This window comes from Cuculus canorus, chromosome 3 (assembly GCF_017976375.1).
Source record: "Cuculus canorus isolate bCucCan1 chromosome 3, bCucCan1.pri, whole genome shotgun sequence".
Classification (NCBI taxonomy): Eukaryota; Metazoa; Chordata; class Aves; order Cuculiformes; family Cuculidae; genus Cuculus; species Cuculus canorus.
Window position 1 is genome coordinate 79898284 of NC_071403.1, and position 23857 is coordinate 79922140.

Sequence of the window (23857 nt, forward strand, 5' to 3'; positions counted from 1 at the left end):
ACTCAACTGAAGATGACTCTGTGAGCAGTGAAAGAACATGTAACTCTCCTGTCTACAGTACAACTATGTGATGGACACTATGGAGAACCTCTTGGACTAGCTTTTTTCCTTCTTTAGGTTTTCGTGGATCATGTAGATTAACCACACAAAACAAAGAACCTACTAATGCATGATTCAAGTTACAAAATCAAAACAATTTTCATCAAAACGAGGCAGCATGCCTTGATGAGGCACCACAGTTGTAGTAATATTTAAAAATGCAGCAATTCTAAAACAAGTGGGAAAAGAAGAAAAGACAAGCACAAGAGCCTGTATTTGATTTGTAACGGGAACACCCCATGCACAGTAACTTAATACAATAGAGTAATAATTTTCTGCACTTTAAATTAACTTACAAGTTCTCACTCTAGGATAATTGTGTGCCAGAAGAAAACGTTCAACCCAGTTTTCCATATTTTGCAGCACCCAGCTGTGAGCTAGTTTATTTCGAGGTGTTTGCACAGCCAGCCAATCTAGGCACTGAGATGGATTGTATTCAATGACCTGAAAGAAGTGGGAAAAAAATAAAAAAAATATGTTACTCTTGATATTATGTACTGGTTGTATTAAAACCCCCTAAAAATAACTACTAAGATTTTAAAAATATTTTTTTCAAACTCACTCATGGCTACCAAAGTACCTACGAGACTGAAGTGCTCTGGCAGATAAAGAAAACCCTTATTCAATTTCACTATGGTTTGTGCTTCTGAATCTTGTTTGGAGCTTTTGAAACTTCAATTTAAGTCGAGGAAGTTAACCTATATATCCTTTCTGTGCATTTTGAGATATTTATGAGTTGAAATGTTAAGCACTTAGAAAAATGAACAATACTGGTTATACAAATAAATGTATTTTTTTAACTAGCTAATACAAACCTTTAACATGGAATCAGTATTTTTATACAACTTATGTCAAAGGAACATAAATGGCACGCAAATGTGTTCATATAGCTTCCTGTTGAAGGTATTGTTATTCAGAATATGCTATCTCAAGGAATAAATTTGTGCAGTGCTATTCTAAGGTAATGAAAAGTCTGTAGAATGCTGCTGTATGGTTATCAAAGCCTTATGGATAATAAGGAGAAAACACAGCTTCCTGTGCCTGTTTGGTTCTATGTAGTTGAAAATTTGCTAACATATTATTAGGCCAATGAATGTAGTTCATTAATTTGCTAGTTCTGAAAAACTGTTTTCTTTTTACCTTGAGGCCCAGATGCCCACACAAGGAAAAAGGAATTCTATCCAAGAAACCACAGGCAGTAACTGGATTGCTGAAGCTGTTCCCAACTACTCTAACCCACCGGAAGAACATGAGCGGCTGACATGACCAAAACTCTTCTTATAAAATTTTAATATCAATTTAAAAATAAACACATTAAGAACAATCTCCTCCCTTTTCTTAGAAATGACAAATTGATCTGTCAGGTTTCTTTTGTAATAGCTGGAAGGCATCGCTAAGAAAGAGACTATCATTGTTCACTGTCTTCATCATTCATCATTCAATCACTTTTTAATGACTTCTAGAAACTGGAGTGGCTGCAAAAGTAGGTTCTACACCCTAAATCTGTCTGTCTATGTGTTAATCACTGCTAACTTGAAGTTAGTGTACCAAGAATAAGGAGGGAAATAAAAAAGAGAATTGCTTAAAAAATTACACATACAAACTTCGTGGCTACTGACAGAAGCATTAAGCACATGTATTATACTTCATGCCACAATCTCGGTATTATCAAAAACTCTGTTGGGAAGGTTTCCTTATTGCTTTGAGAAGTCTACTGCTTCCCCATATACAGGAAGCAGTTAGATGTAATTCTTGACCTTGAGATCTGCCATTTGACTTCTCTAAGGTACAAGCAGTTACAGCTAATTCATATTCAGACCAGACACCTAGCAAAGATTTGGCACACACTTCCCTGATCAAAAAGAGCTTCCTAACCCATAATTGCTCCTAACTAGGATTAAATAATCTAGATTAGGAACCCATAATCGATCCCACAGTGCTTCAATGGGTAAGATACATTTGTGTTTTACCAGAGGTCTCAATTGTGCACAGTAACAATACTTTAAAAAGCCTACCCTCACTATACTAAGTATTAAAGGGAATAAATGTTCAACAGTTTATCCCCAGCAGTCTGCAGTCTTCAGGCAGGACATGCTGTTCTCAAACAGAAACAAAGACAGTGAATTGTGCTGGGAACTCAAAGACCAGCTACTCAAAGAGCTTCTACTTGAAGTAGAAGCTTTAATTCCCAATCTATTTCTCAAATCAAGGAATTTATCCCAGTGCCAACTTGCTCAAAAAGTCTCTTTCTCTCTCTAGAAGTGCAACTAACAATGGTCCTGCACCACAGCAGTCACTCACTAGATTCAATTTAGCACTATTTAATGTGTTAAAAATGTTAGTAAGTATTTTACAGAGAATAAAAAAAGTCAAACCAATATTCAAACAACCAGTGCATAAAGGGAGGAGGAGGCAATTGAAAAATTTTACACTTCTTGCAAAAGGAGAACTGAGAAAAATAAGTGGAATTTGCCTAGAAGCAGCATTCTAAACCCTTACTATGAATCAATTAATTTCTCATTCAACTAAAATTTAAAGTTAAGCTGAAATACCACTTAACCACTGCTATTAAAATCACATTAAAAGTTAGACTGGGAATTTTAAATGTCTATTAACCATTGGTGTTTATTTGGAAGAGAAATGGTTATATAAAAAAACCCATGAATCGATGCAGCAAGGATGACAATGAAATGCAAACCCCGTCATAGACATGAAAGAATGAACAAGAGAAAGACAATTTAGCTTCTGTTTTCTTTTACATGTTGTACCTCCCATATCCTCTGCAGAATGTAAGAAGCAAAGGGCGGCATTCCTGGAGGTCCACCAGCAAATTCCATTAGCATGGTCAGCAATTTGAAAAAAGGATTGGCTGCCTATAATGCATAAAAATAAAGACATCAATTTTGATCTATTTCATTTCATCCACTAATTTTTTGAAAGACTTTGAAGAAATCCCAAATATTTGCATAAAAATGTTTTTCTATGTACTTCTGACATGAACATTTCTGTTTGTTTTAATCCCTTACAATTTAATCTGTAAACAATCCACATACATACACACACATGGATACAGTAGAATTAAGTCACTTTTTATAGTTAGTGCAAGGCATCACGATCATACCAGATAGGATCTGTTTAGTAGAATATATAGTTATAAGGAAATAAGAGCAACACTGTCTGACAGACATTATTCGGAATGAAGTGGGGGGAGTCAAGCTATACAGTGTTGAAGAATTCACCAGTTTATCCTGGTTTACATACATAGATTTCACTATCTCAGAGAAGCTGTTATCTTTATGTATTTGCATAACATGTGACACAGATCCTGAAAAGGTTAGTGAAAAACATCACATTTTGGGGCTTTATGCTGATTGCTATTATTAGCATACTGTTTTCCTCTGGAAACACCAACATTTCTACTCTAACATGTTGGATCTAACTAGAATTTTTATTTTATTTAAGTTCTAAGACTCACTCAACTTTTAACAATGCTTCAATAAAGTGGTTACTAATACTATTATTATTATTATATATTTTGCACTTCACCAAATACATCTTTGGTGTGTGTGTACTGTGCAAAATAAAAAAAGCATAAAAAGGTAGCAAATGTTAGCATGACAGGAGGGAAGTAGACTCTCATTGGATACTGCCCATTCTATCACACAAAGCAAAGCTGTCATGAGAATGGTTTAGTATGTGCTGCTTTTCCAACCATGATCATGTTTCCCCTGCTTGACGTGCCCTCAATTTTTCTTGATTTTTTTTTTCTTTCCTGACAGCAATATACAAGAATGTCCTTGTGTGAGCATATACTTCTCCAATCTGCATGTTTTCCATGTGGAATCCATTTAGAACTCTCAGTATTTTTGTTATTCCCAGGCCAGGAATATATTCTGAGAAACATGTTTGCATGCACAGAACTGCAAAATGGTGCCCCACAACTTGAAAAACCAGAAAATAACAATGTATCTCCATTTATTCTAGCGCACACATTTTATTATTACCAATTTCTTTTTTAAAATTCACATAGGTGGAGAATCTAGAAATATGTTTATCTGGCTTTTAATGGAACTTTCATCTTAAACTGCAAAACAGATTTCTGCTTTAGAAAACTTGAAATACAGTGCAGCTTTGATGGATCATTTTCCATGCAAGATTATATAATTTAAAACAGCAAAATATTAATACAAATTATTTAATATACAGGTATACAGCTGCTTACATACCTCAGGAGTCAACTTTGCTATAGATGTGAAAAGCATGGACACAATCTTAAAAACAAAACAAACAAAACTCACTTAGACTTGTGCTTATCCACTTACAGTAATAAAAAATCACCCCATTACACTTATTAGAAAAGATTTTTAAAAAAAAATAGCAATAGTTCCTGGTACTTACATGTTCTGCGAGTCGATTATTGTACCGACACAAACTGAAAATGAGATTGCAAGTTTGCCTGATGTTGATACCATCGCGGATATGTTGAAACAAAAAAGGAAAACCCTGCAACAAATAATAAGATACTAGTCCACTGTCTACGATTACATATGTACATATACTTAAGTGCATGTTTTTGAGGCTTATATAGCCGTATTTAAATGCATTACCTTTCCTCCTGTCAATGCTGCCATGTCGTTTTGTGACAAAGTCAAATGCCTAAAATACAAAAAAAACTTTTATCATTTTACTTCGAGGCTATTAAGTAAGGTTAAGGAGAAATAAGTGTTAGTTTATATTTTTCAGTATCACAAGAGAAAATAAAGGTACTGACATAAAACTGAACATAAACAATAAATATTTTGCACTTAGACTTAATAAAAATACAAATCCAAATGTGGGCAACCGAATGTGTTTAAGTACTTGGGCTGTGTCTTTCATTTGGTCAACAATGACAGAACATTTATCTTTTAAATAGTTAAAAATACAATGGATCCATATACAAGCTCATTTATGCTGTTAAAAAAGTTCACCCCAACCCCCCAACCTCAAACCCATAAAATCTCTAACTCCTTTCTGAACTAGCTTAGATTAGGATTCACTTTGTTTTTCCAGAAGCACTTGCCTTTCCGAGCGAGACTGTTCAACTAGAAGAGCAATCAGGGCAATCATCTTTTCAAGTGCAGCAGGCCTGTATTTTTCTTCTGCTAAAGAAAGTATATCTTCCTCTTCCTCCTCTTCTTCCCCTTCTTCCTCAGAAAGTACTTCAACTTGTGGCTGAAGGAAAAAAAAGATAATTTCAATATGGACATCTTGAGTCTTAATTTCAGACATCTTGAGTCTTAATTTCAGAGAACCTGTTGATGGTTTTGCACACATTCTGCCCTCTCTTTTACTCAAAACAACTCAATAAACTTGCATGAATCAAATGAGGTAAATATCTACTCACTTGATTTGCATGTTTAAGCATTCGTTGTATTTACAAACAAAAAAGCTAGGTTTGTTCAAGTCACTACATGGCCTGATACACTGGTTTATTTAATAAAAGCAGCAAGTAAAAGCATAAGTTGTATAATAGGAATAAACAATCAATTGCTACCAATAATAGCATGGTATAAGCAACTTTAATTGCTCCTACTTAATATCTATTTCTATACTAAATAGAAATAGCTACTGCAACATCTTTTTAAAACACTATATTCAATTAAACATTGAAAAAAATTGTGCGAGTGAAGTAATTTTAATTTAACAGCTGAAAGACAGTTCCAGAGACAAAGCACTAATGATCACCTAAAAAAATAAATGAAAGTAAAATATGAAGTCCTAGTTCTCGTTATACAGGGTATTCAAACTTACATTTTCAGGTCCTTTGGTTCCCATGTAGAAATGGACCATTGTAGATATGGCTTGCAGTGAAAGCAAGAACTGGCTCTGAAATACGTTTATATTGAATTAGTTGAAAACACGTATATGCATATACATATCTAATTCCCCAAACTACAAGACTATACTCACTTCCTCTTCTCCCATTTTGGCAAATTCGTAAAGAAAGGCAAAGTATTCTGTGAGATGTTTACTGTGAGGCTTAACTCCATGCTCCATAATTGACAAGAGCGTCTTCACAAAGCGTGTTACACAAGAGCGGCTGCCGATGTCTTCCACAGGCCCATCCATGTCATCCGAACTGAAAACAAAATCCAATTTAGATATTTCACACAATACATGGAATATAAAATCATCTTGAACTGGTCCCTCCCCCCAAAAAATCAGAAAAACTTACAGTTTTCTACTCTGTCCTACTATCCCACTCAGAGCTCTAACACTTCCTCTTATGCCAAGCATAGCCTGGATAACAACAGGGCTTACAGTATGGTAGCATCTGTCACTCAAAACGTTGAAAGTTTAATAAAATCACTATTCTGAATCAAGATTCTAGTCAGGAAAAGAATTCTTAAAAAAACAGTATTAGGGGATCTACTATTTAAAGTCATCATCTTGATTTGCATGTCAAATTTCCTGAGCTTCAAGAAAGAATGCTGTTAGAGTTAATTTTACTGTGGAACTCAGGAAAGGCAGTCTTCTAAACATAAATACAGGATCCCGTACAGAAAACATACACTTTCAACCTTATTCATCTACTGAAAGTTGGATCTTATCGCTGAACAAAGCAAGTAACAGAGGTCTTTCAAAGTAAGACTTCCAGAGAAAATTAAATTCTGTTTTTTGCCATGAAAACTGTATCATCATGTTGTCAATTTTGTTATGCCACTATAGTAATTACAAACTGTCATTTTTGCTCTGGAAAGAAATTATTATCAAGATCACACAGTTAACCTGAGAGATTAAAAAAAAAAAACAAACCACTTTCTTCTTCTCCTTATGTATCAAACAGAATAAACACTTCACAATTGGAGACAAAGTGACAATTTTCTTGATAATTAGCAGGACAAAACAGACTCAAATGGAGTTTTTTTTCCACTTTTGACAAAAACTGTGATTTAGCTATATGACATGGGACTAGACTCTCATCTCCACCCCTTTAATGTACAAATTAAATTTGCACCTATATGCCTTTGGATCCAATTTACAATTGGATTCTCACGTATAAATAGTGAGATTTACTCTTGCAGTGTAATACTGACAGTGAAAAGAAATACTATGCTGCAAATCTGGAAATAAATGTTTCAAATGATGCGTCTTTAGATACTGGTTTTTCCAACCACAATAATATTTTTAAATAAATCAGAGCATTTCGGGTAGAATAATAAAGAACAATTAAATCAGTACTATTTTTTGTTTACAAGATAATTTTGAATAATTAATTTAACAAAAGTGTTAGCTATACTGCACGTCATAAACAGAAGCGTTTGGGTGTTATTATTTTACCAGTCTTCCATTCCTGGCTGGAGATAAAGATGTGCATGCACTGGTCTCAGTCTCTGTATCACATGAATACATAAACGCTGGAACATCTGCAAATGCATAAGTAAATGAACTCCACATGTTCATTCTTTTGCATATATCTCAACACATATTTTCTAAGCAAAGAATATTCAGTCTCCAAGTACTACTTCCAAGTCTATGGGATTCAAAGTTAAGGCTGAGGTTGAGACGTCCCACATTCCTTTTACTAGTCTATTGACACATCATTGTTTTAACAAAATAGACAAACTTCTTTTTTCATGAACAGATCTTACGGAGGGACTCTAAAGCCAGTTTCAATATTGGCGTGTACTGTATATTACTGAAACATGACTTAAGACACTGCTCACAAATGTTATTTTCTTTTTTTCTATCTTTGATTTTGGAAATGTTTATACATATTTTTGGCAAACTTTTTTCCATTTTGCCTCTGGCTATAAGAAATTATGTGCAAATTTTAAGGAAATACCTTCTGAACATTTTTAATGTATGAAACATTCACCAAGGATTACAGCTTTGCCTAAGAACTTGCACAGAGTTCTCCCATGAAACATACTTCCTTTAATAATGGGTTGCATACAGAAACTATGTATGGTTCTACCTAGAAATATTACTTTAATAGTCAGAACAGCTATACCAATTGAAAAGTTCAGGTAAGATAAAGTAATTGCTTTTACCTAAACAACTTGCAAAGAAAGAATACTTGTAAGTGAAAATACTAATAGTATTTGGAACTGTGAAATGCTACTAATATAGAATTATTTGAAATTTTAAACATTTACAGAAAAGCATATTAACAAAATTTTGTGGAATAATATTATAAAATTAAATCTATCTATAAAGCCCAAAGGTAGAAGTTTAGAATTGAATTTTTCAGTTAGGAGTACTGAATGTACATAATTTCTTATTTGTGGAATCTGCGTCTTGTAACGTCATTGTTGAACCAACTCAGAAGAAAAACATTTTTAAGGTAAAGTAATCCCCAACTAATAAGGATCATTTAGGAGTTGCAGAAACCTTAATTTCTACTTATTGTGACATTCTGTGATCCAAACTATGGCACTACAGTAATAGCAATTTTGTTTCAAACAACAACACTCCCGTGGCCAATATTTTCTCTAAATCAATGCAAGAATGGGAAAGATAATCACAGGTATCAATAAAAACTTTCAGAATAATTGTATGTGTCATAATAGTTATCCATATCTATTCATGAGTCCAAATAGTCACTTGACTTAAAAAAGAACGTTTTTTTCTTACCTGTCTCACAATCTGGTTGGGACATTTTATTAGAATCTGCATTGGCCACCAATCATCATCAGCCATACGATCCAAAAACCACTGCAGAAGATACATACTTTGTTAGTTTGGTTCCAAACTTGTTCTAATCCAGTCTTCTTTTTGCATGATATTAAAATCTGAAGAGAAACTGATGTTACTGTTACTAAGGAGCAAGCAAGTATTAAACCAAGGGAAATCTACATGTTTTCTATGCATGAGAAGAAAGGAATAAAGATCAATAGCAGTAAACATCAATTGAAGTTTATATCCCATATCTTCTTATCCCTGTGTTCCGCATGCCATTATTCACTTATCTGGAAGGACACAGTTATCCTGAAAAGTGATATCAACATAATAAAAACCAATGCTTACAACGAAGCATAGGCTGAATAATCTTGTAGAATAGGGAATGGGTTTAAACAAGAATATAGTTTCTGAATTAGATCCCTTTTGCATTTTAACATGTGGGAAAAGCCCTTATACCTCCAGAGACAGAACATATATAAAAATAACAGGAGAATGACTCATTCAAAGTTAGAAACAGCAGATGATACAGCTGACTATTCTGAGTCCACAAATTCTGTTTTATTCACAAGGACAGACAGCTTAAATTAAAGAATCCAGAGCATTTTTTACTGTATTTAAGGTCTTAACTCATTTTAAAGGCTCTCTGGACTACACCATACTAATGAAATGGTATCACTTAAATACTAAATGTTACATAACAATGTAGCAACCTAAAACCATTTTATAAAAGAACAATCAGTTTGATTCACTTGCACTGAATAAGGTCTACTGCAGGATACAGTGTGTACTGGGGTCCTTGTGCATTCAAATAATCACAGAAAGTCTACTGCAAACTTTCCTTCAGTATCTCAAATTTGTTTTCACCAACACCACAGTCTATTCTTTGTGTACAGTTTCTCAGTCCCTCTCCATTTTGTTCCAGACTCCCTACAGGCAGCCTCCTGAAAAATTTTACATAAAAACATTCCTCCATTTTTCTCTCCTTCTTCTCGAATTATTCACTCTTCCTACCCATTGAGTTTAAGACCCACAGGTTTGTAAGCAAGGTGTTGTATGAATATGGTTCCAGCTAAGTCTGACATTTGCTGTTCTTATTCCCTTTCTAAGCCTCTTCATTGCACTGCAGGCTTTTATCTTGCTGCACTGTTCCCCTGATTCAATTCCAGTCCTTGCCACTCTAGTCCTTAAACATTAGTCTGGTTTTCCATTTCTCTCCTGCAATTTCATTTAAATGTCTTTTAATTACAAAAATCCACATGCAATAACCAAATAAAGAGGCTGTGTGGCTTCTGTTCTCGTGACAAAATGGTTTTGGCCTGCGGTCTCACCGTAGGTTTCTGAAAATAAAAGTCAAATCATTCCCCAGAATCTGCAGTATTCAGAGAGAATAAATTTCATCATAGTGCACAAATATGCCAAATACAGTGGTTCATAGTCCAAAATATTCCAGGGATACGAACCTCAAGGAAAGTTAAACAATATATAGAAAGTTGGTTTGTACTTTGCTGAGTTCCTAAGTCACTTACTTCACAAGCTGCCTGACTGTTATTAAATTGTTTTGTTAACAGTTCAATCCACTGAAGCATTGTAGGCTGTAAAAAGAAATATAGAAAAAACGATAACTTAAAATAATAAATTGCAACTTAAATCTTTAAACACTTTTAAATGGTCAGTTAGAACACTGAATCTGACTAACACAGTCACCAACATTAAGTGTTTTATAAAATAGAAATACGTAGCTCCTACACAAAAAACCAAACCCAGTACATGTGTTGAAACTAATGCAAGTAGTACCTACATGTTTGGACTAATTGCTCAATTACACATTATTATGTATTCTTACTAACCCCAGACAGTCTAGAATTAGTGACACTATGCAACCACAGATGAAAAAGAAGTAAAACCTGACTGAGAATAAAGATATTTCAGACAGAACAGGACTTTCTTGTTGTTCATGCTAGTATTTATAACTTAAACATTCACAAGCACAACTGTTGCTAATGGTAAACAATCCCCTTGACATCAGACTTTATCAACTGCTTGAGATCAGAATAATCCATGAATTTTCGAATGAAAAGAACCCAGTATCCGTTGTTCCTGATGCTTTGCTAAGGCCAAGTAAGCTACAATCAGAACCCACTCTTATTCCATTGTGCAGTGTTTACTGTAAACGTGCTAAATGACACTCTTTAAACATTGCCTTTGTATCAACTATGGTACTTATTACATCTCAAAATCACATTTCTAAAATGAAAAAGTACAGACATACTTGTGACTATATTCATGCAGCTACTCAATGAGAATTTACAAGTAAATAAAATACCTTTTCCTTTGAATGAATAAATGTCTCTAGTACAAAGGAAGTGCTTAACTGGAAAAAAAAATATTGCGCCATTAATTAAAGAATGCCTGAATTAAAATGTAAAAAAGGTAAAATTTAAAATAAGCATGATATATCTTCAACTAGTTACCTTTGCTGTCATCAGGGAAACTGCTTTTGGATCTGGTAGTGTGCTTGGGATGCTACTACACAACTGCCACATAAACCTAGAGTCAGTAATTTTATTTGTTAATTAAAATAAATAACGAAAATCTGCAAGAAGAAAAGAAGCATTAATATTACATTTTTTAAGAAAAACTTACCCAAAATATGTATGTTCAAAAATGTTCTTGTCTTGAAGAAACTGCATGTTATCATGCCATATCCACTGAAGAAAAAATGCTAACATCAGACACAAGAAAGCAGTTTATTTCACTAAATAAGCATGACGTTAAGAATATTTAAATGCTTGGCATGGCTAAGAAAAAAAAATTCTTATGAAAAATTATTTCTGGAAACATTTTATATATTTTAGAGGATCAGCTCAAAGTTGTTCTATACATACTATAGAAAATATTAGTTTTGTCTGACCAGAGTTTAGAACCTTCTCCTCTATGATCTCATTTTTACAGCTTAATCAAATTTTTAGGCTGAAGTTTTGAGAGATGGTCCAACATGTTAGAAAACATCCACAGTGTAAGACCATATTTTGATGCTTGTGATAGTGCGATAATTTAAAAACACAAAGAACACTCTAAACACAGTTTCCCTAATTGCAATCAGTTAAGACTTCCAAGCAGCCTAGCTAGGTGTGTCTGAACTAATGAGCTCTATGAACTTCTGATAAATTTCTCAAGAGTAAGATTTGACTCTCCATTGTTAACCAGAAAAAGATTTCACACCAGGTCCCTCCGTTTATCTGTACAAAATGATGTTTAACCTAATCGGTTTGTAGCATTTTTCACATGAAAATTGTTTAAAAGTTCACCTCTGAAAAAATCTATTAAAATCTATAATTACTTTTAAGACTGAGAGGGATAAAAAAACACTATCTGGATTTCCTGGCTAGGGATGGAGAGTCTTTTTAAGTTAAGAACCTAACATGTGACAGATGACAAAGCAATACTTCTGGCCAGAGGGAGCAGGGAAACTGGATTTTCAGTGGGCAAAAAGGGAATGTCTTACAAATCCTCTATTGGTGATATATCCAGCACAGCGAGATCTCTAGTGAAATACTCTGCTCCGATGCACTGTCTTTTCCAGCTCCTCAGACCGTACACATCTTAAATAGTATCTTTTATACAAGTATCTGGGTATCCTAAGAGCAGTGCTCATTACTGAGCAGAAGAGGAAGATGCAGCTGTTTCTGGTTTTTGTTCCCCTACCCCTTTTACTTACACCTGGGCAACACTGACTATGGGAAGCAGGGATCCTTTTCTGACTGATGCTCCCCATCATAAACACAAGTAGTCACAATCTTACATTGCTTTCACTTAGAATTTCACAACCCACTAGCAAAAGTGCAAACAAACAGCTGGAACTATTCTCTTATTCTGTCCCCCCAGAGGTGGCAAGTTGTTGAGGAACTGAAGGATGAAAAGGATGGTGGTTAACTTCCTGTAATATTACAACTGTTCAGAACATGTAGATAAGCGTTCACAAAACTCAAACAAACAGTGCTCTACCATTTTTACATCTATGAAAGAGAACGATTCAGATATCTGAATTAAAAAATACAGGACAGAATGAGAAAACGTCTAAAATTTACATACACTGGAAATCTTAATTTGCTTCCTATCCAACAACACATCTCTAATGAAGACAGCTAAATGAAACCACTGCCGTCTTAATGATTTAAGTTTTATTTGCTTTCCTAAATTTATTCTGATACTTGATTTGTTTAAGATTTCCCACAGTATTTTAAAATTGGTGTTAAAACAAATCAACTTGTACCTCCAGCAATTCTGATGAAACATCAAATTTGTAGTCTTTGCCATTTTCCTCCTCTGGTTCCATCCGTTTATAAAACAGCATGTAAGCACTGTGCGTCTTTAAGAAAAAAAATCTATATAATTTTTGCTTTGAGAGATAAATCATGAAAGTAGAACTAGAATCATGTAACAAATGTTTGGAAGAGAAATACCTTTTCAAAGGAGAAGTCCATAAATTTATCAGTAACAGAATCATAGGTTTTTGTCTGTGAAAATGAAAGTAAAACCATTAGTTACAAGCTTTTTTTAATGGCCTGGTTATTGACAGTTTGAGATAAACGTGTAAGCAAACTATTTTGTGACATTTGCAGAGAGGCTGCTGACAAGTTACTTCTTGCTCAAAGTAGTCATCTTTCCTTTTTCCTTCTACAGTGGCCTACTCTGATTTCTCCAAGTTGCTATGCAATATCATGACTTCTATCTCATGCAATTTCCTGTCTCACCCACCTCACTGACACCTCCTCTTTTTAGGTACCTAAAGGCAAGTTATCCATTCAGCAAACAAAATAATTTTTGTTTTATTTCTGCATATTCTCTTTTATCAGACAAGAGGATTTCGCTTATTCACAGGACTATTTTTGTCAGATACTGCATTAATGTGTTTTATATAATGACATAAAACAAAAAAAAGATGAACTCAAGCATAACCTGAGAACATTTGAGTGTCATTCAACAGTTATTTGCATCAACACTGTAAAAATTTCGGACCAATATCAAAGGGCATTGGGCTGACCAAAAAGACAGACGTGATACTGTAATAAAAAAACCTTGCACTGATGAAAGCAAACACCAACTTAAGAAATTTTATCTCCTTACAATAAAAGGAACTAGCAAAACTATTTAAGCCTGTAGATCTACTAGCTTGAAAATCACTTACTAATATCATAGCTCAAACTTTCCTGCTGAACAACAGCATAGCTGTACACAGATGTGACAGGTTTTTAGTTCAGCTCTGTCACCAATGATAAAGGATTTGACTGTAATAGGTTCACAGACCAGAACCTGGAAATTGCTGACACAAGGCAGAGACAAAGATCAAAAAGCCCTGTTCTTCCAGAATAGGTGTAAGCTTGAAAAATTTATTCCTTCAGTTGACAGCCTGAGCAAAAAGTCATCCAAGCAAAGGATTCCTAAATTAGTTGCTTAGTGACTTTCTAATATGTAGAAAGACACAGTGAAGAAGTACCTCTTCTTTGGAGACAGACTTCACCTAATTCACTTTGATTCACTAGTAATACCTATGGTATACTTCTGACACCTGACTTTCAAAACTCCATAAAATAAACAGATTCATATCCACGAATTAAATATTATTGTTTGTGCTATCATATTTACAGAAATCACAGAATATCACAGAAATTAAGACCCTTCTCCTTTATTGGCTTAACTTCTGTTCTACAGAAAGCTTAGAAAAACTAGAGAGAGAGCTCGCATCACCAGCTGGCAAGCATTCACTCTGCCAGAGCTTTCATTCCCCAAAGGAGGCACAGCCCCTTTGAAGAGCTCAATGGTTTAACAGCTTTCTACATGAATATCAGATCAAGTATCACCTGCATAACAAAGATGTCAGAAGTTTAATAAAGCCCAGCTAACACTTTCTAACTGCTTCATATACATTCACAACAGATGGCAAACCAAAGGGGAACACTACAGAATCCTTCACGAAAGTCTTCAGAACAGATATTGTAATGGTTGAAAATGAAAAAAAATGTCATAACTTACAGTCATTTCTCCACCAAAACATTCGGAAGCAAGCTGGGCAGAATCAAACGGTTTTACTTCAGCATCATTGAACAGATACCTGTAAAACAGCAAGCTTTTGAAACACCTGCTGTTTGTTTCCAAGGCCAAACAAAGCATAACAAGCACTTAAAATTATTCTTTGGATTTCAGTATTCCTATTAATTTCTAATATCTTGCTTGAATCACAGCAAATTAAAAACTGATCCCGTAAGTGACTTCCTTTCAGTAAGATCAGGAAGTCAGCATTTCAACAGTTCTTGGTTTTCCTTTCTATCAAGAGACACATTATTTTCCTCATTTTTCCCACCTGACTCTGGTACAGATAGGGTTTTAACGCAGGCAAGAAAAACTGCCTTTTCCTTTTCAATGTGAGTGAAATGGAAATAAAAAGAGAAGAATCATTCCATGTAACAGTACAACTGAAACTGGAAGGAGGCAGAGAAGACGGTACATTGTTATGGATTCCCTTTGGAGCAGGGACTAGATCATGAGCTGGAACTGTTTCAAAAATGCTCCAGCTAGCTAGCTATTATAGAGAACAGGAATAGAGGAAATCTTCTCTCAGCTGAGAGTCTGAGATATGACATTCAGAAATGACAGGCAGAGGGCGTGCCCTGCTTTCTTATATCATGTAGCAAGAACCTCCTCCTTTCCATGCCCACATCTCATCCCTTTCCCAGGCTACCTTTCTCAACTTCTTCCCCTTTCACTACCATGATATGTCCAATGGACACAGAAGTTACTACACTAGAAAAGGGTTGTCACAGTTAAAAAAAAAAACATTATTCTTCAAGAACAGAAACTGTGCATAGCAGCTGTCTGTCTGTCTGTCTATCTATCTATCACTTATGTGCAAGAAGATCCTGTCTCTTTTTTTAATCTTTGCCAAGAAGGGATAGAAAAATAAATGCTGACAAATATTCCAGCATGTCTCTGTAAACTGCATATAGGAGGAGCTGGCCATTAGGAAAAGATTACTAGCTAGCTACATTTAAAAATCAAATGTGAAAACAATTCCACGTATAAAAAGCACAGTAAAAACAGAACTAGATAACCTAGGTATTGTAACATCGTTTCTGCCGCAGAGGACACAACGAGTTTAATGTGAAGAAAAATTCCAACTGTTGTTTCACTGAAAATAGATGGAATCAAAAGAACAAAGGTCCACAATCATGAATGTAGCTGCATGCTGGTTGAAGGTAATGACCAGGTGTTACGAAGGACTATCTATTAAATCTTGGTTATCCATTTCTACAGATAAAATAGAGTTGTGATATTCATGCCAAGAAACAAGCATTGCCTGTAACATAAGACAAGCATGGCATTCTCCTGTTGCCACTGTGTCCAAGGCACTCCATAACTATTATAGCTACAAACTGGTATGCTAATAAATTAATATACTTGCATCTATCGAATTTTAACATCTTGTGCTTTTGAGGGGAACCTACAACACATATCTCCTATACAACTGCATCTGACAAAGTCAATGAGATTTAGTTATTTAAAAATAAGGAATTCTAAAATTTTGTTTTGCTTAACTCACCATTTGTTGTTTCTGTAAGCATGGGGATTGACTATATCTCTGATAAAACTGTAGTAGTGTCCACCATCTGCTGTCCCTGTATGAACCGTTACGCCTATCAGATCATATTCATAACTTTCAGCTTCTTTCAAATATTCACCATCTTCCTTAAACCCTGAAATAATTTATTACAATATTTACTCAGTTATTTGCTAAACGCCTGAACTTTAGTACTACAGATTTCCTGTAGTTGCACTTATATTCTTTTCTTTTTAGCAGCCCACAATGATAACAGCCAGAAACTTCATATTCAGAGCAAGCAGCATGGATCCCAACTCACATGAAACAGTTACAGCTCTTTTTGCAAAGCATCACTACTGAAGAGATCAGGACTAATAACTAAAGTTATTCCATGTTAGCAGATCTTATCTATGAGGGAAGAATGCCATTATGATTGCATAAGTTCAAGTATTAAACCGCAAAATCAAAACAGGCCAGTGACAAACTGTATGTTAACTATTCATAATTTCTCTTATACTTTAAAAAACAATTTAAAAATAATTCAAATTGAATATGAAAAGAAAAATAATTGGCTCATTTTTTTATATTAAACCAAATACATTATTTTGGGAACATAGGTTGATTAAAACTTACATTTTCTTTTATTTTCTTAAAAAGAAAATCACTAATTGCTTGCATATATTATATATACAGAAAGTGGTACACAGGCTAAAGAGACAAAGCCTACTGAATTAATTTTATGAGGCATATACCTTCTTTTCTGTCATTTTTTCCCATTAGGAAATCTTCAGTGTAAGGTGTCATATCCAAACGTAAAGGGAATGAAAAATGTGTATTGACTTTCTCCTTCATCATGGTTACCATATTAAATGTATATCTCATTGTGTTGAAGCTTAAGATACGAGGTAGTTTCTTAAAACATGCCCTGAAATATTAGAAATAAACATGATTTACAAAAGCTTAGTAGGTACAACTGTACAAATGTCACGAATGAATTTAACAATGCAAATCCCTTCAACAGAGAGAGGTACTATCTTGTAACTGACAAGTTTCAATGCAGAACATATCTTGTATTAAAGCTGATAAACATTACCTTAAAGGCTTTAATGTCGATTACTCTTTCACCCATGTCATTTGTAACAGCTACAAAAACAACTATGAGGTTTTTAATCTCTAACAAAGATATTTCTTAGTTGCAATATAAAGAAAATACAAAATTTTTATACTTTCTTTTTATTAGCAGATTTTTAAAAACACAGACATTTTTACAACTACCAATTTTTATTAAGAAATCTAAGGCTATGTATGAAACCCAAGTAATTTCACTGCAACATGAATAACACAAGTATTTGACAAACTCTGAAAGAATCTGATCTTTTAAAAACAAGAAAGTAAGACATTTCAAAAGGTACTAAGTAAAAATTTCTTTTCTTTTACATGAACATTTTACTGCCTAAGATAACTAATATTCTATGTTTTGTAAGTTAGATTTCTTAGTTATGTCTTCATTTGCACAGGGACTACATCCTCATAGGCCCACACAGTGGCAAACTGGATGAAACCACAGTTCTGTTTCATCAAAAGGACTACTCTGATTCAAACAGTAATTTCAGTATTTTACTGAAAAGAAACATTAGGAATTGCTACTGATTCTTAATCATACCTTTTTTCTGCCCGCACTTTCTTCCCACAATGAGAACATGTATACATGTTGTCCCCTTCCAAGGTATCTTTAATAGTTACTTCATCAAGAGATTCCTTCATATAATAATAAAAAAAAAGAATATTGGAGATTATGTTAATGTCCAATATTTGTACCTTGTGCTTACGTGGCATGCTTTACAAAACCCTCTCTCTCAATCTTACAGTAAGTTTAATTAACATTTCTGTAAGTTATGAAATAAAAATGATCAAAGGCACCAAGAAATTTTCAAAAAGAACACGCAACTGAACTAAGTGACTAATTTGACACAAAAAACAATTCCGAACTCAAACACAAAATTAAGGAACCACTTGAGAAAAATAGTACTCAATAATCCAAGCAAAGAATACATGCTTTAAATTTAAATTCCAAGTGTGAGGATTAGTAGTTGTTTAAAAAACTCAAAAGCCTAAAAAGATTTCGGTCCAAGTTTTAAATTAAGTTAATAAGCAATAGGACATGCATACGTAAAATCTTTTGAAATATACAGTTCTCTCATCTAAAACATGGCTGTAGCATTTTTAAAACAGAGAAGAGAGTGATGACAGAATGTAACACAGTCTTTAGTCAATTCCAAATGGTACCAGCTGATAGCATGTTGTGTTGAAAAGATTAAGCAGTTCAATCAAATGACCTGTTATATCAGCCTAGAAATACACCAAACCTAGAGAACAGCTAGAGCAAGCATCAACAGCGAATGGTACAGTCTTTTATAGCTGACTGCACCCATTTACAACTGTGATCTATGGTACACGTTTCAGCCTGGCATTACTTACATAAATATTCTTCATATCTGCCACTTGGCACCTTACGGTGTAGAACTCCTCAGCAGTCTGACTGACGTGCTCACAGTCCTGCACCACAGCAATGGGAGAGAAAAGCAATGAAATAATTGTTCCGGCAAGTTTAAAAAAATCTCGCCAAGACAAACACAGGGAAAGAACACTTACCAAAGAAACAACGTTGTTTGTGATAACACCTCCAAACAAACTTTTCACTGTGTTTTTCTGTGAATGAATTAATAAATTCTGTCAAGGAAATTTGACCAAATCCGTAAGTTTCCAAGTTCTCTTTGCTCTCAATTAGCAACTCACCAGTTCTGGAGACATCTCTTCTATTTTTGTTATTAGGTCAGTGAAAAATTCAGTCATATCTTTCTGCTCTCCAGTATTCAGTGGCTGCTTATCCATGGTATAGGTTTTACAGAAAGGCCTTGGGTTGTACGCCTTACATTCACTTTCCTTTAGATACAAAAATCAGGCAAAACAAATCAACACAAATCCTGGTACTTTGAAGTTACACAGATATACCGAACATAGAGAAACAAATGTCTATTTGACATACTTTCAGGTACAGTATCTCTATATGCCTATCAGGATGTGCATTATTTCTGCACATCTGTTCAGATACAAAATATAATATCAGGAACATTGGCCTGTATTTAGATATTTCTTGACAAGGGCATAATTCTCATTCAGACTTCTCTATAGTATAAAACCGTACCATCTAGTTCTCAGCCGTGTGCATTCAGTCAGAGAAAAGAATTTGCAGTTTAAAGTGATTCTTTAGAATACATCCCCATTCCACTGCCTTGCACACCAGGAACGCAGAATTCATTTAGAGCACAAGGAACTCTGTTCTTGTAAACAACAATGTACATACCAGTTTCTTTTGAGGATGTGTGGCAAGACAGTACTTCCCAAAAATACTAACTTTATTTGAATAAAATCCTTCTTGAAAATTTTAACAACAGTAAGTTTTCATGTTTTTATATTCCTATACTATTTCATGCTTATGTAAATACCTATATTTTTTTTTTCTATGATTCATGGCAGGCACTACGTGCCTAAATTCCTTTCTTCTATTTGTCTTCAAAGTGGTTATGAATTTCTTTTACAAAAAACAGTGCCAAGAACAAAAACACGCAGCTCTGCTCAGTTTTCTTTTTTCATTAATTCAGAAATGTTTCACTATTAAATACTGTGAATACCTGTGAACTGCCTCAATTTTATTTGGTTCTGGAATTTCAAAATTTTTGTTGCTTATTTTAATGCTTTATTTCTACAGATTAACTTTTAAAATACCGATGCAATAAAAATGCAATGAACAAAAATATTTTATTTTATCACCAGGGAAACTGGAGCAAACTAACTGTTTCATGTTTAACCGAAGCATCAAGCTCAGAACCCTTATTCAAGGTCCATGTGAAACAAGATGAATGACAATGGTGTTGGCCAGACACTCATGGCAGAGTGTATGTTAAAAGGAAAAAGTAATTTATTGGGATCTTGGCATGGTGCTCACATATGGAATCAAAACAATGTAATGGGACAAACAGTCGGTGTTCGTTGGTGATGGAAGTCTTTGGCTAGGGTCCTTAGAGTGGTATCTTCAGTCAGACCTGAAGAGACTCCTCAAATCACCATTTTGTCAGATTCTTATAATCCAGTCGGGAAGAGCCCTGTGTGACCTCCTCAGCATCTGTGTAATTCACTACAACTGATACACTCTAGCCACGTAGAAAGCATCTCTTCAATACCTTAAATCCATACACAAGACTGCCCTATGCAGTCATTTCTGCAGGAATAGTTTTTACCAATCATTTAACAAAAGCTGATTTAGAAACTGGACTAGACACAGCAGAGGCAATAGTAGATCTGTTCCAAATTCCTACCTGGAGACCACTTTTAACAATCAGTCAAATACTTCATTGGGAAGGTACAATTACCCAGTTTCAAATTAGTCCATTGTCTCAAGTCCCTCCATTACTGCATCCAAGGAGATGCCTGGTTTGGAGCTCCTGGCCCACCCAGAGATTTAGCAATGTTAAGCACGCAGGGTTTCCACGCAGGGCACAGTCCTCATACCCAGCTACATCACAACTGTAACTAAAAAGCAGACTTGATATTCATACTTGTAACTTGCTCTTAACTGAAGTCCCCCAGCTCTGCTAAACACCTCGTGTTCACCTGAGTACTGATGTGCTGGGGGAAGAATGTTTAAAGAAATGAAGGACTTTCAGACTGTGGCACTTGAGCTTGATGGTCCCGTCTATAAACTTCACGAACGTTTTTCTTAAGAACACAGTAGACAATCAATCACTAATGTTTGAGATCTACAGCTTGGTCATTACAGCTGGTGCCCAACATTAAATTCTATCTCAGATTAGGATCTCCACTGCCTCTTCATGAAAACTATTATGCCAATATCTGCTTAACTGATTTGTTGAATATCACCTCTGAAGTGTGTAAAAACTATTTCAGTTAAGACACTTGCTTACGGAACACCTAGGCACAATACACTTAAGATGCCAGGAATTTACATATGGAATGGTAACTACATTTTTCTTGACTTTTTCCAAAAATAGGATGGCTTATAAGCTATCTTCTTTGGCACCTACCATTAAGTATGTAAACATTTTCTGGAGTTCTAGTAGGGTGGTCTTGTGTTTCATGTCTTCTGAATACTAAAAGAAATTAATAAAAAGAGGCCTTTATCTTTTTACTTATAACTTCCACAAAAACAGCCCTTAAGAAGGTGAAACAATCATAAAACACCAACCACTTTGTTATGGACAACTGAGAAAATGATTCTGTACAAGAACACTCAATACACTATTTTACATATATATAAAGCACCACCTATTTATTAATGTGTTTTTGGCATATTACCATTAAACCTAAGAAGTCAAAAAGTAACTTTATTTTCTAAAAACACATTGAAGGTAGGAGCTTTGGGGAAGGTAGTACATAAGACTGTAATAAATTTGGAACTTTTTTTTTAATTTGCTGATGTTGTGGGACTTCTGATCAACCCTCTACATAATGCATTTCACATGCAGACCAAAACCAGCAGCTTCCTTCTCTTACATTATTGTTTTAAATTATTCCTAAGCGGCAAATTCTAGATGAAGTTAAGTGACAACTGCCAATAACTGAGAACAAAATGAGAACAAAAAACGATAAGGTCACTGGCAATTAGGGTGCTTCACACATTATGTACGCTCTGTTGATGTTGGCGACCAAAATGAAACTTTCCCTTTTACAACAAATCACTAGAAATACTATTATATTTCTAGACGTTAACCTACGTAAAATAATTCACAGGACTTGCTGTACTTCTCGTAGCATAAGATACATGCTCTGGGTCTTCATAAATATTCACAAAGAATGACATTTATTCTAACACACAAATTCGGAGTTAAGAAACAACAGACAATTTACATAAAATCAAACATGAATAAACCCAATTGATAGCAACAAAATCATACATAACAAAAATATAAGTTTGAGGACACATTTCAGTACAACGCCACCTTAAGTGCCTACTACATTACTAATATGTTAAAAAAAAAAAAATCTCTTCATTTTAGAAATCAGCAAAAGAATCCAACTGAACAAAAAGCAAACTACGGTCACGAAAAAATACTCTTTATCAAAAATTAAGTCCCAAAATTAAGCCTATACTTTATCAGAATTTGCACTGATTCTAAATTTAAACTTCTATGAAAACCCATACATGGAACACGAGACCCCAGAACATACCTTTGCAGTGAAAATTGCTTGTCTGGCCTCTGGTATCATGTATAGCTGCTGAATAGTGGATGCCAAGTAACATGTTGCTCCAAGATTAGTTAGACCCACAAATCTACACTCAGCACGAACGTCATCATGTGGCCAATAATCCCACTTGTAAGGTGCATGGGAAGCTGGAAAAAGTATGAATCATGCATGCACAAAAAAAAAATCAATTCAAAGTAAAACTCAATAAGACATAAAAAAAGCTTTACACTTACATTAATAAAACATATCCTGTTGATACATTCTGTGCTTACAGACCTGAGCCAAATCGTAGCTGCTCTACGAAAATTGCACTATAGGTACACCAGGAAAATCACTTGATACAGCAGCAAGTCTTTCTAGAGCCCACGCTACTTTGGGCTGCAAGTGATCTGCTGTGCTCTCCAAAGTATTTTACATGGCGAGCATCATGTCTTACACTTGTTCTAGTAGCAGTATCACACACAGTAATGCTCTTCCCGCCTCTGCCTTTAAACAAAAGTTTGGTAAAACCACAAAATGTTTCAGCCATCAAGAGCATCCATAAATGCTAAATGTTGACTCCTATACATTTTTTATACATAAGAAAGGTTTTTTAATAATACAAGCCAACCGCAGCATTCTCACAACACCTGCACTGCCTGAACCACTGAGAACATACTTCTGACAACGTACAACACTTAGAAGCTCCCAGACGTACAGCAGTCCCCAGCACAAAAATTACTCATACTTTCTGCTACCCACTTCCATGCACTTCTACGTCACACTGAAAAAAAGCAAAGCAATCTCTGCACCCAGAGACACAAGTTATGGAGCCTTCCCTTCACATAACAAAATACAGATTTGCTATCAGAGATAACCACACTTGAATCGAGACCTCTCTTTTCAGAAGAGAAGCTGGATTCAGAATGACATCTACTATAATGGATGCCAGGCCAGCAAAAGATCTTTTTGAACAGTACAAAAGGCCGACAGATGGTTATCAGAGGTAAGATACAAAAGTGCAGTGAAATAAAGTGCTTGGCTATACGCAAGCTCGAATAAACTTGGGAGCAGCTTTTATAGGAAGAATGTTTTTTATTGTACTGCAAAGCTATATTATACCACAGGAATCTGCAATCTACAGGAAAAATACGAGTAAGCAAGAAGTGAATTGCCTAGAGAATCAGATTGAAAAGACATTTTCTTTTCCTGTAAATCTTCTATTCTGTATTTCATACCAGATATAGCAAT

General features: G+C 34.8%; 1 protein-coding gene across 8 annotated transcripts in view; it reads right to left on the bottom strand.

Moving 5' to 3' along the window:
- USP34 (ubiquitin specific peptidase 34) overlaps positions 1-23857 on the bottom strand; it is a 138354-nt gene that overhangs the window by 17206 nt on the left and 97291 nt on the right. For 6 of the 8 annotated variants that reach the window (XM_054060865.1, XM_054060864.1, XM_054060869.1 and 3 more), the window contains 25 exons: positions 22610-22773; positions 21466-21531; positions 19160-19306; positions 19016-19072; positions 18842-18919; positions 18027-18121; positions 17116-17288; positions 16364-16517; positions 14800-14878; positions 13230-13283; positions 13040-13135; positions 11410-11474; positions 11238-11313; positions 11090-11137; positions 10227-10358; positions 8719-8799; positions 7423-7508; positions 6052-6220; positions 5893-5967; positions 5162-5313; positions 4707-4755; positions 4498-4602; positions 4326-4370; positions 2868-2972; positions 396-543 (listed from right to left, as the gene is read on the bottom strand). In XM_054060865.1, the coding sequence (XP_053916840.1) occupies positions 396-543; positions 2868-2972; positions 4326-4370; positions 4498-4602; positions 4707-4755; positions 5162-5313; positions 5893-5967; positions 6052-6220; positions 7423-7508; positions 8719-8799; positions 10227-10358; positions 11090-11137; positions 11238-11313; positions 11410-11474; positions 13040-13135; positions 13230-13283; positions 14800-14878; positions 16364-16517; positions 17116-17288; positions 18027-18121; positions 18842-18919; positions 19016-19072; positions 19160-19306; positions 21466-21531; positions 22610-22773 (2499 nt within the window). The remainder of the gene's footprint in view (positions 1-395; positions 544-2867; positions 2973-4325; positions 4371-4497; positions 4603-4706; positions 4756-5161; positions 5314-5892; positions 5968-6051; positions 6221-7422; positions 7509-8718; positions 8800-10226; positions 10359-11089; positions 11138-11237; positions 11314-11409; positions 11475-13039; positions 13136-13229; positions 13284-14799; positions 14879-16363; positions 16518-17115; positions 17289-18026; positions 18122-18841; positions 18920-19015; positions 19073-19159; positions 19307-21465; positions 21532-22609; positions 22774-23857) is intronic. The other 2 variants (XM_054060870.1, XM_054060867.1) reach the window with 1 other exon arrangement.